We start from the raw sequence: 14,270 nt of genomic DNA, 5'->3' as shown, positions 1-14,270 counted from the left end.
TGGTTCGTTCATGTCATCGACCAGGTCGCGAACGAGTTTACCAGTACATTCAGTTCGTTCACGACACAAACGACTTGCTGAGTAAAGGGGGTATTCGTTCAGTAGGTCCAACCAATGATATGCTCCTTCACAGTCCGCTCCCGAATGCTATTGCTCACGTTAAAGTCAGCCTTTAAAAGAAACACAAAGGAAGACAAATAGAATTTGCATGTGTTCAAATGCACAAAGACACTTTGAAAATAGAGTTTATAGACCATAACCATTTTCACCTCAAATGGCAGGTCTTAATTTCCCTATATTTTGTCAAATGCTGGGCTTAATTATTACCAAGATGTGACAAGTCTCTTGGACGAAGGAATAAGCAGAGCCTGGTGAACGGTCAGTTTAAATATTTATTTTAACATGCTCCAGTGTATCCCAAAGCTCCTACTTTCTAGTAGACAAACACACACACAGTCAGGATTTTGTGTTGCACTCTCTCTCCTCTGGCGGCCTGCATAGCCCTTTAAATCCCTCTCTGCTTTCACTGCAAACACAAAACAGCTTTTAAAGGTGATTTACCACAGGTGTCAACCCTTACCATAATCACTCTCTCGGCCTCGCTCTCCACAGGCATCACTCGGACAAGCCCCCATCACCACATGGTCCACCTCGAACTTATATGGCTGGAGAGCTAGATGCCAACGGGTGATCCGCGCGTTGGTATCCTTCATTAATTGGAGCTATTGGAGCAGGGTGTGGTCTGAACAGAGGGTGAAAGCATGTCCCAACAGATAGTACTGGAGGGTGAGGACTGCCTACTTGATGGTGAAACACTCCTTCTCGATTTTGCTTTACTTAGTCTCTCATCAAGTGCTTGTGACTAATGTACAGCACAGGGCATTCCTCCCCCTCCAACATCTGGGACAGTACTGCTCCCAACCCCCTGTCCGTATTGTCAGTCAGCAAAGTAAATTGTAGAATGAAGTCAGGAGAGTGTAACAACGGCCCGCCACAAAGTCCAACATTCACTTGTGTGAATGCCTGCTGACACAGATCAGTCCACTGGACCGGATCTGGTCCCTCCTTTTTAGGAAGATCAGTCAGCTGGCTGGTGACAGTCAAATAATTAGGCACAAATCTCTGATAATAGCCAGACAGCCCCAGGAACTGTCTCACCTCCTTTTTGGTCTTAGGTCTCAGGCATGCTGCAATCACTGCGATCTTATCAATTTGGGGCCGCACCTGTCAATGACCCAAGTGGAAGCCAAGATTCCATACTTCCACCCGTCCAATTGCACACTTCTTAGGGTTTGCCGTGAGTCCCGGCTGCCTCAATGACTTCAGGACTGCCCTCAGATGCAGCACTACTGTAAATAATTATGTCATCCAGATGTAGATGCAGATGCAGCCTGAGGATTCTGTCCATCAGCTGCCGAAACATAGCCGAGGCCCCAAGCAAACCGAAAGGAAAGGTGACAAATTGGTGTAAGCTAAATGGTGTGGAAAATGCAGTTTTTTCAGGGGAGTTAAGGGGATCTGCCAATATCCTTTTGTCAAATCCAGTGTCGAATAAAACAATCGAGCAGTTCATCAATTCGAGGCATCGGATACGCATCAAACTTTGACACCGCATTGACTTTTCGAAAATCCACACAGAACCGGACCGAGCCATCAATCTTTGGAACCAACAAAACTGGCTGGCCCAGTCACTGTAAGATTCTTCTATTACCCCAGCATGGCCTTTAATTCTTCCCGAATCACTTTTTTTTGTGTTCGGGTAATCGGTAGGGATGACTACGTGCCACTACCCCTGGGGTTGTTTCGATATGGTGCTCTATGAGATTCATATGACCTGGAAGCAACAAGAACACGTCAGAGAATACTCCTTGCAATCTGGCAACCTCAGTGAATTGTGACGTGAGAGGTGGTCTCTGCAAATAACTGGGGTGACTCGATCAGTGGCTTTTAAGTTCACCTCTGGTCCACCACCCTCATTCCACCACTCTCTCAGCCTCGCTCTCCACAGACATTGCTCGGTCATGCCCCCATCACCTTACAAGACAAAGAAAAAGTTCAAGAAAAGCCTAAACATTGTACACTGTGCATCAAAGCACAACATTTCCATCCGTAATTCAAGTAATTTTTACTGTAAATCTTCAATAATTTTTACATACATTGTTCTGTGTATACCTATAAACTTGTCTTAAGTTCTTTTCACCCTTGTCTCTCCTTGTTGAACGTGATTGACTCATATGTTGAACTGAACGAATGACGTGCCTCCATCTCATTCAGTCAATCAGCAGATTTTTTATTGGAGTTTATTATATTCAGTTCATTCACAAACCACCTCTCATCTCATTCAGGCTCAAATAATGTCTAGTTCGGTGACGGGGTGTATTCGTTCAGCGGGTCGAACCAATGGTATGCTCCTTCACAGCATGCACTCAAATGCTATTGACTTGTGCTATAGTCAGTCTTTACAGGCATGAAATGCAGTTCGGCCTTTCAAAAATGGTTTTATATGCTGTGTTTTATCTCAGCAACATAAGACAACTCCCCTGAGAGATAAAACATTCCTGTTTCCTTAAGAAATTGTAACAGAATCCCTGTTTACATTGTGAGCATATGTACCCTCAAAGGTATGTGCACCATCATGTTGACGGCACCCTATTAAAAGTCAGTAATTGGTTCTTTATTTTTATTAAGAATAAATGCGATGTAATTCACAACAGTCAGAAAATAAGACAACACTCTTTTCACAACTGTGAATCTGGCTCATTCTTGTTGACCGCCAACCCATGAAGATGAGTGCCAGCATAGTGTGGATCAGCCTCCAGACTCTGTTGAAGCTGTATGGATAAAAATATAAAATATAAAATAGTTTTTAAAAAAGCATAAATTCTGCTTTCTGAAAGTGTCAAAGTTTCAATGCGCAGCCTTTATGTTGCTAAGGATAAATAAATTTGGGGCGAAAATTTGGCCCATCCATTTATATTGAGGCCCACCCAAAAGTCATTTCCTGGTTACGCCCTTGGTTTAAAGGCAAAAATGTTTAGCTTATAATTTTATAAAAGCATTTACATTAATTCTTCTGTTAAACCTTGGGGATTATTTGAGCTTTAAAATTTTTAAATCGTCATTTTTATGGTCGTTTCATGGTTTACGTCATTGTATCATAATGGCAACAATCTTGTAACATTAGACAGGCCTATAACTTTTCACAGTAAATGTTAGTAAGCGATTGTATCACACTAAAATCATGTTAACACGTATTTTGTTTATGTCTTGTGGCTAAACTTTTGAAACAGTGAGTATTTTAATGTTTACAGACTGGCCCCATGGACTTGCATTGTAAGTGCTGCACTGTAACCTCAAAATTATTTTTGTTATATTCAACATTATGCCATAAATGCTGTCGATTGAGCTTAATTTGTATTAAATCCGGCATATACCTTTAATTTGGGGATTCACTTTTCAGTAGACAGTAAAATAAACAAGGATTTACCAAAAGCAACATCATCCTGCTCACAATGTTGTCTGTGTGATTTTCAGGTACAGATGTGTCATTTTGAGTTCTATTGTGGTCAAATACTTATTTGTGTCTATAAAACTGTGTGTGAGAAAAGATGTTGTTACAGTGCTCGCAAAACTGCCGAGATCTCTTAGACTCCCAAACATTACTTTTGCAAATAGAAAAGATTAGAATAGAAGAACAGGGAACCCTGCAACAGATGTCATGACCACCACAGAGCCCCCCACCGATTATCGTGTCAGTCTGAGATTACATAAAGAGACAGAAGCAATTGAGACAGCCGAAATAGATAGAAGAACTGTGGCCAATTCTTCAACAAGCTTGGAACATCCAAGAAAAACTGTGTCCAGGTGTACCTAGGAGAATTGGTGCTGTTTTGAAGGCAAAGGTGGTCACACCAAATATTGATTTAGAGTTTTTATGTTAACCGGACTTTGTATGACATTAATTGATAAATTAAAACTATTTATGTCATTATTTTTGAAGACATCCTCACTATGCAACATTTTACATCAGTGCCTAAAACTTTTGCATAGTACAGTATAGGCATTGCAATGGGTGAAGAATCGAACTGGATGGCAGTGGTGGGACTTCAAATGAGAATAAGTGTCTCATCTCCATTTTGGCCAAGGACTCCATCCAGCGGGAACTTGAGGATGAAGTTTAAAAGACTCTCCGTCATGTTTGTCTTCAGAGGGAGATGTTTTGGGCTCCGATGACACGGACATGTCAAACTGCTCTGAGGAAACATCAGAGCAAGGGTGTAGATTTGCAGTGTGAAGCATCTACATGTTTCCATTGATCATGGAATAAATATTGGGGGTGGGTTGTACTTGATTGTTTTGATTATTGAGGGTTACCTCCCCCCATCCCCCACAGAATCTACGCACCTGTCTGATAGTGACGGTACATTGATTTTAAAGTTTTACTGTGAACACACAGTGATTATTTTCTGTCTGTATTTCTTGTGGGATACTGAATGGTTTTAAACTAGGGCTGTTGATTTAACGCGTTAATTCAGTGTGATTATGCATTAAAAAAATTACGAAATTAATCGCAATGCCCCCGGATTGTAATAAGGAAGATTCCTGAGAAATGCAAGCTTGTAGTACCACCTGCTTACTCCAGAAGGCAGTAAGTGAAACTTCAGCTGTATTGGCAACGCTCATGTGAAGAAAACAACCCACAACACAGATATGAGTTACGTTCTTGCGCTCAAAACACTCGAAGGAGCACAAATGTGAACTAAGAGATCTCAAGATGTGTTTAAAGATTGAGTATTTAACTATATTTAACTTGACACAGTGACCTAAACATTTTATGTTTATGATGCAACACACCCGAGACGCTACACAAGCTTGTCTGACGCAGGTGTAAATTAACGGATCTTTAAACAAGCCCTCATATATTTATTTTTTATGCATTTGGCAGACGCTTTTATCCAAAGCAACTTACATATATATATATATATATATAATTTTTAAATATTTAAAGATAACTATGTATATTATTTCATCATTATATATTGAATTATTGTTATATGAGGGGCTTTCTCAGCAAATATTTATATATGCGATTAATTGCGATTAATTAATAGGGACACCATGTAATTAATTTGATTACAAATTTTAATCGATTTACAGCCCTATTTTAAACGTAATGAAAGTGTGTTTTGTATTTGTGTATAGACACATATGGGCATGAGGCTGATGTGGATTCATTCAGTGGCTGCAGAACCTCCAGTGCCAGTGCTAGAATTAGAACGTTTCTGCTGAAGATGCAGGACGTCCAGCAAGCTCACAAGAAGAAGCTTTTCAGGATGATGTTGAACTGTATTTCTGCTCTGACAGGACACACAGGACTTTACCACTGGTACCACATGATGCCAACATCTCAATCTGGCACCTCAGTCTGTCCACCACCACTTAATGCACAAACGTCACAGCAGGAGTACCCACACTGTCACTTCTGCCAGCACATAGATGACAAACTTTAATATAGTGCGCTGTAACTGACAGCAGTGAGTATATTGGGTTATGACGTAACGGCGCTTATGTATTCAATAAGGAAGCTGGAGATCCCGGTAGTTCCCCTTTACTTCAAGAAGAGCACTATTACATAGATTCGATCACAACTGAACACTTGGCCATCGCATGTTTATTCAAAACTGGTCTTTTTATTGTTATAGTTTCCCCCACTTTGTGGCGAAATTCATACTTAAATTTTCGAAAGTAACCTCAAATCCGAGGATGGATAGTGCTCACCTAACTGAGGACGAAATGGCTGAAATAAAGAAGGAAGTGAGTATCAAGTGTATTAACGCGCGCTAAAGCAGCTGCAAACATGTCGAATTTGGCAGATAAACCGATTGAGACAGTGATTGTTTTTTATTAGGGAGTGTACGTGAGCTCAGTACACGGATGTGTGTAAAAGACTGCTGTAAAGAATGCACTCATTATGCTAAAAATGATGTTTAAAGGGCACATTTAAACCTGCGGTTGATACATCAAAAAGAAGAATCTGTCCGCTGCCCGCGGCTGTCAACCAATCAAAAAACATGAAGGTGGCTCTCTGCCAATGGTGACTTTGGGATGGTACTTAACTGTTGGTACAAACTTTGGCTAATGATGAAAGTGTTTGTGGAGACATGGCTTGAAACGCAACATTATTATTATTGCTCATGCCCAATGACAATTAACCATGATTTTACTACCGTAACCAAAGATTAACCGTGGTATCTGTAGAAAAACCACATACCTCAAAACCTACTACAGCCAAATAAAACAGTATTGTATTACTGATTTTACAGTACATTACAAAATACAGTAAAATCATGGTTACCATATGGATACTACAGTATTACTGTAGTCAAACAATGGTTAATTGTATCAAAACTATGGTTTTTCACCAAACAAACCATGGCTTAAAAAAACTAGTCATGACTTCTAAAACATTGCTATAGTAAAACCATGTTTAATTTCATATGGGTGCTTAGGGTTAGGGATCTGAACAAAACCTTCAACCCTCAAGTTTTTTATTTTCCCATCCCCCTTTCGCCCCAATTTGGAATCCCCAATCCGCTCTAGGTCCTCCTGGTCACGTAGTGACTCGCCTCAATGCAGGTAGCGGAGGACAGTTGCCTCTGCATCTGAGACCTACAATCTGTGCATCTTATCACGTGGCTTGTTGAGTGCAGTACCGCGGAGACCTAGTGCATGTAGAGAGACCCACGCCATTCTCTGTGGCATCCACGCACAACTCACCACGCGCCCCACTGAGAGCAACCACAAGGAGGTTACCCAATGTGACCTAACCACTGGGCCAATTTGGTTGCTTAGGAGACCTGGCTGGAGACTCTCAGCACACCCTGGATTCAAACACTTGACTCCAGGTGTGGTAGTCAGCATCTTTACTTGCTGAGCTACCCAGGCCTCCATCAAGCCTCAAGTTTAAAGTAACTCATCCTGCACGGTTTGTGCTATGGACATGAATGATACCTTATATTATCAGGTTTTTTGAGGATATGTCTATTACTTTTCTAAGCGATCAAACTTATGATTTACGACTCAGACTTATGACCTGGCAGACAAAGGTAGAAAAAAAGTGTAGTAGAAATACACTGAAGGAGGGACCCATGCCAAATTTAGAACCCAGATACTGTATCTTAGAGACATCTTTCTTGAACACCTTAATAATGATAGACCGAAATATCGGCCAGGGTGATTAATCGGATGACATGTGTTCATTTTGTGATTATGAGCAATGGCTGATTATGGTGTTTGCTTGGCCCATTAACAAGAGTGTTAACTTTGCCTTGTGTCAGTTCCAAAATCTACCAGTAGATTTGTCTGTGAATATAGTCAACACTTTCTTATTTCACTTTTTCTTTTTGAGTTTACGCAAATGTTAGTAATTGCTGCATAAAATAAGGGTTTGTTTCACTTAAAAATTTTTGTTTACATCTGATTTTCACTTTTTTTCAAATTGTATTATCATGTACATCATGGGGGCGGCTGTGGCTCAGGTGGTAGAGCGGGTCGGCCGCTAATCGCAGGGTTGGTGGTTCGATTCCCGGCCCACGTGACTCCACATGCCGAAGTGTCCTTGGGCAAGACACTGAACCCCAAGTTGCTCCCAATGGCAGGCTAGGCAGCATGGCAGATTTGCCACCATTGGTGTATGAGTGTGTGTGTGAATGGGTGAATGGGACACAGTGTAAAGCGCTTTGGTAACCACTAAGGTTAAAAAAGTAGCTATATCTCATTTTCTGTATATCGACCATCCTGCTCTCTCTAGCATCTGCCATTGAAAAATCCAACCTTAGCATTACCTGACAACACTCTAGCACCACTCACAATTTCTTCAGAAAATGTCAAAATGTGACTTATTTTTGTCATTACGTTTCATGCCGCTAGTGTCGTTGAAATATTATTACTTTATGAAATCTTAGATGTAGATAAATGCATATACTGTTTTAAGTTGTCTGCAGGTATTTCACCTCTGTTTTTCTTCACCATTGTAGGCCATAGAGAGGTTGCGGCCATACCTTGTTGATAAGATAATTGCTGAGCGACACTTCGATTACTTGCGTTCTAAGAAAATCCTGACCAGAGAAGATACAGAGGAGATCAGCTGCAGGACCACAAGAGGGAGACGCACCAGCAAGCTGCTTGACATCCTTGCAGAAAACCCCCGGGGTTTAGACATGCTCATTGAGTCCATTAAATGGGGCAGAACACTTAACTTCATCATAGCAAAGATCACAGATGAAGTGCAGCGTGTGAAAAACGAACGAGTGGAGGCTCTAAAAGGTAAAGAAGAACATATATTGTTTAACACTAACAGAAACGTATCCGAAAGATCTCAGAGCCTTGAGACTTTTGTCCAGAAACAGAAGTTGCCTGGTTGGGTAAAACTCACGAAACATTGTTCTACAAATCCATAAAAATAAAGTGTAATTTATGATTTTAGGGTGCAATTTGGGATGTTTTTCATGAGATTCAAATCATGTTATTTGACATTGGTTTATTGACTTCCCTTACATCAGTGTTTCTTGTTATCCCGCTCATCACGTAAGGGCTCCTGAAAAGTTATATGGTATTTTTATGTATTGTAGCAGGGTCCTCAGCCAGCTCAGGATACTCCTGCACAAAGGGAGCCACCAATGATCTCTCCAGGATGGAGTACAACTATGACAAGTATTCCACTATGTGTTATCACCCTGATGGGGAAGGAAGTCCGTCCACCTCTGTCGCTACAGAATCCTTTAACATGCGCTACGGATCAGGCAAAGTGAATGAAGCTCTGTCACCCTGTGGAGGTACTGGCAGCATGAATGTGCCAACCACAACATCATCAAGCTTGCCCAAACCTGGTGACCCTGGAGCTCCAGCACTTCCCGAGGAGCTGGAGGAGGAGGTCCAGGACAACGATGCCGGTGTTTGCGGGAGCACAGGAAGCAGCGGAGATGCCAATTTCCAGCCACTGCGCTCACGTTCTTTGTTTCCACAAATACCATAGCTTTATACCACTAACAGTCTGTTTATATATTTAAATGTCACAAGTTAAAACGATGTCATGGAGTTTGTGACAATGTTAATAGACTGTCAGACTTGGGGAGTAGGGTTCCTTCAAGATCCTTGAAATTACATGTAAAATGGTAACAGCTGGTTGTTAATTAACTACTTAATAGAAATGGGTATTTTTGTCATTTTGTTTGCTCGAGTACAGAACAGAGAAATTTACTGAAAACTCTGGGGTGAAATCACGAAGCAGTTGCACCACTCTGTGCTATTTGAGTGATAAGATGAATTAAATTTTAACCAAATGTTTGTGTACATTATAATTTGAACATGGCAGCAGTAATTTATCAAACAATGAAGAAGAGCGTTAAAACCTGGCATATGTCCAGATGCGCTGTGTAGTCAAGCGCACTTCCAGCATGTTAAAGAGATGATTCAGGTGTCTGGATCACCATAGTGCAATGGTGTTCTTCAGTCCTGGCAGAGTGTGTCTGATGCACACGCTTGCAACGCTTTTTACCAGGTGCAATTCATTCTTTGTAAATTCCACACTCAGTTGTCCCAGTTGAGCACTCTTTTTACATTTTTGTCAGACAAACATATTACATTTTTGGCCACGTATTGCTACGTGGTTCTAAGTGCCTTGCACCGTGGTTATGGCATTTTTAAGTTTACAATAGTTCTTGTAAACAAACTTTTCAAAACACATCTTCAGGCCCTGTTCATTTCAGAAAGCTGTTGCTGCCCTGGACTGAAAGTCATCATGTTGTGTTATAATGTAAATTGCTGCCTGGCCAAATGGAAGCCCCCAAATTGATAACATAAATGATCCCAACATTAAAAAATTAAATGTTACAAATGTTACGTGCCTTTTTGGCACTTGCATACAGTTGTTACTGGATTTCGATTGGTGTGAAATGTTTGAACCTAAAAAAAAAAAAGAATACTTTTAATGTTTTTTCTCCCCAATTTGGAATGCCCAATTCCCAATGCGTTCTAGGCCCTCGTGGTGGTGGACAAATCTCAGTTGCCTCTGCGTCTGAGACCATCAATCCGCGCATTTTATTACGTGGCTTGTTGAGCATGCTATTCTCCGCGGCATCCATGCACAACTCACTACCACATTATAGCAACCACAAGGACATGCCTTACCCCATGTGACTCTACCCTCCCCTCCCTAGTAACCAGGCCAATATGGTTGCTTAGGAGACCTGGCTAGAGTCACTCAGCATGCCCTGGATTCGAACTCGCGACTCCAGGGGTGGTAGTCAGCGTTAATACTCACTGAGCTCCCCAGGCCCCCTAGATTGATAATTTGTAAGTAACGTGGTACGTGTGCTCATCCTTATTATTTAACGACTGGTTAATCGTAGAACCAATCCAGGATGATCTGAGGTATGTTAGAGTTGCACAAAAGTATTATTCCTTTGAAGTTGGGTGCACACTGTACTATTTTTATGGTCCTTAACGATTGTTGCTTGTCAGACTGTAAGATATGATCCCAGTGAGATCTTTGGCACACTCTGCGACATTGTGTCAGACTGCATGATACACATTGTAGCCAAAACCTTTGTCCCAATCGATAGCGTTTAAGGCCCCTGCACACTTCCTACGAAATCGAAGAATGAACGGGTGAGACGTAATTTAGAACAAAATCTGGCCAAAAAGTAGTTTTTTTTTTTAATTTTTTCTTTATTTATAACATTTTTAGGTGGTTCAGCACAGCTCACCAGAGCGAACTTTCAGGAAAACTTCTTACCAGCTGCTAAACACCTTCTTACTGCCATTGGTCCACATTTACATTTATGCATTTGGCAGACGCTTTTATCCAAAGCGACTTACAGTGCTCTTATTACAGGGACAATCCCCCCGGAGCAACCTGGAGTTAAGTGTCTTGCTCAAGGACACAATGGTGGTGACTGTGGGGATTGAAACAGTGACCTTCTGATTACCGGCTATGTGCTTTAGCCCACTACGCCACCACCACTCCATTAGATGTGACCCGGAGTTCCACCTACTTTGATGCCGACAGCTAATTCCCTTTCATTCAGTTGATATGTCAACATGAACACACCAGCATGTACAGTTATTAGCAAACTGGTGCAAATTTACCTACATCTGTTCATGTAGAGAAATTTTCCATGAACATGTCATGTGATTTTTTTTTTCTCAAATACTCAAAGAAAAACTCAAATACTCTTAAATACTCATTCACTCATGTGCCATCTGCAGCTAGAAGCCAGTCACACGTCTGCCCAATGTAAAGTGTTCATGTCATTATTCTTTTGTCTGTATTCTCCCCATTAACACCCATCTTTGCAGTAGTGTCAGTGTCATCATAAACTACAATAACAGTGTAATCTGCCCATATTATGGCCGTGTGTTAGCGCATTATTGCCTGAATGCCAAAAGTAAAAATTACAAACATGTCAAAAGACGGTGAACGTGTTGCACTAAGTAATTAAAGACTGACAATTCTGCCCTATCACAAGAAGAATAGTTTACAATCCCCAAAATAAGTCTCATATGGCAAAATCCTGGCCAAATAGTTCAACTTTTAAAAACCCTGCTCCATTCAGAACGCTGTTGCTGCTGTACTGTTATGAAGTAAATTGCTTTCCGGCCAATCGGTTTTGCCGAAAATGCTGACAAAATTGTGGCCAAAATTATACCGTGTGAACGACTCATGTCAGCATTGGTTTCATTTATATCTTACATTTTGTCTGACTTTTATGTTTTTTTAATGTTCAAATTTTTAAATATCTTTTATATCTAAATATTTGTATTTTTATCTAAAAAAAAAAAAATTGGGACTTCAGTGCGAAATGGACGAAACTGTTCTCTTTATTCTGCTGTTGAAAGAGGGTATCACTGGCCACGTTCACACCAAAACAGAATGTGCTTGTGTTTCTTGTTTTATAATCTTGAATGTGGTTATGTTTACACACAGTTTGGTAGTTATGAGAGTAACCACTGCATTCTGTAATCAAACTGACACTCTTAAATTTCCCTTTGTTATGGAAGTCACCATCTTTCAGTCACTGTCACTCTGGTTACACGTGTCATTCAAGCTATTGTGAGAATAGAATGCGGGCTTGACTTCAGATATTCGCTCATGCAGACAAAATTCATGCCGCTACTGTTATCTCTTGTATGAACGGAACATTTCTTGACTCACTCCTGTCAGTAAATATGGTTGTCAATCTGAAAGTCTGACTGTGGTCAATGTGAGAACATTCAAAGTGTCATTGTGCAAATAAAATAAAAAAAGGCATAAAAGGAAATGCATAAGGAGCATCGTTTACAAGGGAGTAAATTATTTTATTTATGGTAATGTTTTACATGCTTCACGTAAAGGCAAGTAGAGATCCATCAAGGGTCTTATGGAAATATCATGCTTCATACTGCTAGCCATGTGAACTTGAAATATTTAAATATCCTTTCAAAAGGTCCATATCCATCATCTGCATAGGACCATAACTGACAGATTGAATGAAAAAAAAAATGACATTTATTTTTACACTGTTCCTAAAAGTGGTTGTTAAATTTGTTTAGTTATCCTACAATAAAGGCATAAAATCAGCTCTGTTTCTATGGACTGTCATACTGCAAATTCTTATTGGTTGAATAAAACAAGCAAGTAAGCATAATGATAAAGTAAAGTGGACTAGGATGTCCTAGTGCATGTGTTTTTACAAGTAAAAGTTGCATTAAATCAAAATTTTTCAGGAAGCCTGTTACCCCAAACTACGTGAGTGTCCATCAAAATGTGGTCTTCTTAAAAAGAGTATTTAAACATTTAACTTAAGTACACTGAAATCAGATTTGTGATTAAAGTATTATCAAAGAATGTAATTTTTTTAATCATTTTATAGCATATGGTATAAAGGGAAATTATAAGTAACTCTAGTCAATTATCCACGAAACAAAGAAGTTGCGTGCTGCCGAATATGTACTGCATTCATGAAGACCCCACTTCTCCACAGTTAATAAAGTACGCTCTTTAGGTATTCAGTATGAATACATTCCAGGACATACTTCATACCTAAATGTGGTGTGTCACTTCTTCACAAACTTCATTCATCAAGTATAATAAATAACTCAGGGGTGTCAAACTCATTTTAGGTGAAGTACTGGATTGGACCAAACTTTACCAGAAAAAGTACGATTTTTATTTGTTAAATTGGTAACACATTACAAAAAGTTTCCATTTGTTAACATTAGCGAACAGCATTATTTAACATGAACTAACGATGAAGAATTATTTTACAACTCCAATTCCGAAAAAGTCTGGAAAGTATGATAAATGCTAATAAAAAATAAAGAGTGATTTGTAAATAATATTCACTCTTTGCTTTATTGAAAACTCTACAACTACACAATATATGATGTTTTACCTTGTGAATTTCATTATCTTTTGAAAATGTACAGTCCTTTCAAATCAGATGATTGCAGCACACTCCAAAAAATCGTTTACCACTGTGTAACATCAACATTTCTTCTAATAACACTTATTAAGCATTTAGGCACTGGAATGGAATAAGGCAGTGGAATTTTCCCCCATTCATCCATTATGCAGGTCTTCAGCTGCACAATTGAATGGGGTCTTCGTTGCCATATTGTGTGCTTCATAATGCACCACACATTCTTAATTGGAGATGGTCAGGACTGCTTATTCGGCCAGTATGTGGTTTGAAGTTGTCAGGGATATTCCGGGACATCCCAGGAAAAGACGGTGCTGATAGCAGTATATACAGCTCCAAATTTGTACATATCTGTCTGCATTATTGGTGTTCTCACAGATGTGCTAGTTACCCATGCCAATGGCACGGACACACCCCTCGCCCATACAGACACTGGCTTTTGGACCTGACACTAATAACAGCTTGGATGGTCTTTTTCCTCTTTGGCCCAGATAACACAACGGCTGTTTTTTTTTATTATTTGAAATATGGACTCATCAGATCAAAGAACAGATCCACTGTTCTAATTCCCATCTAAGACGAGATCAAGCTTTTTTTTTTTTAAATCAGTAGATTAGTCCAATACAACACTGGGAAAACACAGGAACAAAACCAAAACTTGAGAACCAAAACAAATGTCCAACATCCATGTAGGGTAACAAGGAACAACAACTGACCAAGACTGAACAAAAATAGTTAAACCCTGGTACACATGCAGAGCTCATGCACAAAAATTCCACATTTACATTATGCTGCTTTAATGATGTCAGA

The 14,270-nt window shown here is 39.9% G+C and overlaps 1 protein-coding gene across 1 annotated transcript; it reads left to right on the top strand.

The window, feature by feature from the left end:
- Positions 1-5,595: 5,595 nt before the first annotated feature.
- On the top strand, positions 5,596-12,603 carry LOC127645584 (B-cell lymphoma/leukemia 10-like). Its single transcript, XM_052129246.1, has 3 exons — positions 5,596-5,814; positions 8,037-8,325; positions 8,631-12,603. The coding sequence occupies exons 1-3, from the start codon at positions 5,668-5,670 to the stop codon at positions 9,032-9,034; spliced, it is 840 nt and encodes a 279-aa protein (XP_051985206.1). The 5' UTR covers positions 5,596-5,667; the 3' UTR covers positions 9,035-12,603.
- Positions 12,604-14,270: the final 1,667 nt, after the last annotated feature.

Source organism: Xyrauchen texanus, chromosome 6, assembly GCF_025860055.1.
Source record: "Xyrauchen texanus isolate HMW12.3.18 chromosome 6, RBS_HiC_50CHRs, whole genome shotgun sequence".
NCBI lineage: Eukaryota > Metazoa > Chordata > Actinopteri > Cypriniformes > Catostomidae > Xyrauchen > Xyrauchen texanus.
Note: the sequence above shows the minus strand (reverse complement) of the source record. Positions and strands in the feature narration are given on the sequence as shown.

Coding starts and splice junctions, on each gene's coding strand:
- LOC127645584 (XM_052129246.1), top strand. CDS start 5,668: ATGTTTATTCAAAACTGGTCTTTTTATTGTTATAGTTTCCCCCACTTT. Junction 5,815..8,036: donor TGGCTGAAATAAAGAAGGAA/GTGAGTATCAAG, acceptor TCACCATTGTAG/GCCATAGAGAGGTTGCGGCC. Junction 8,326..8,630: donor ACGAGTGGAGGCTCTAAAAG/GTAAAGAAGAAC, acceptor TATGTATTGTAG/CAGGGTCCTCAGCCAGCTCA.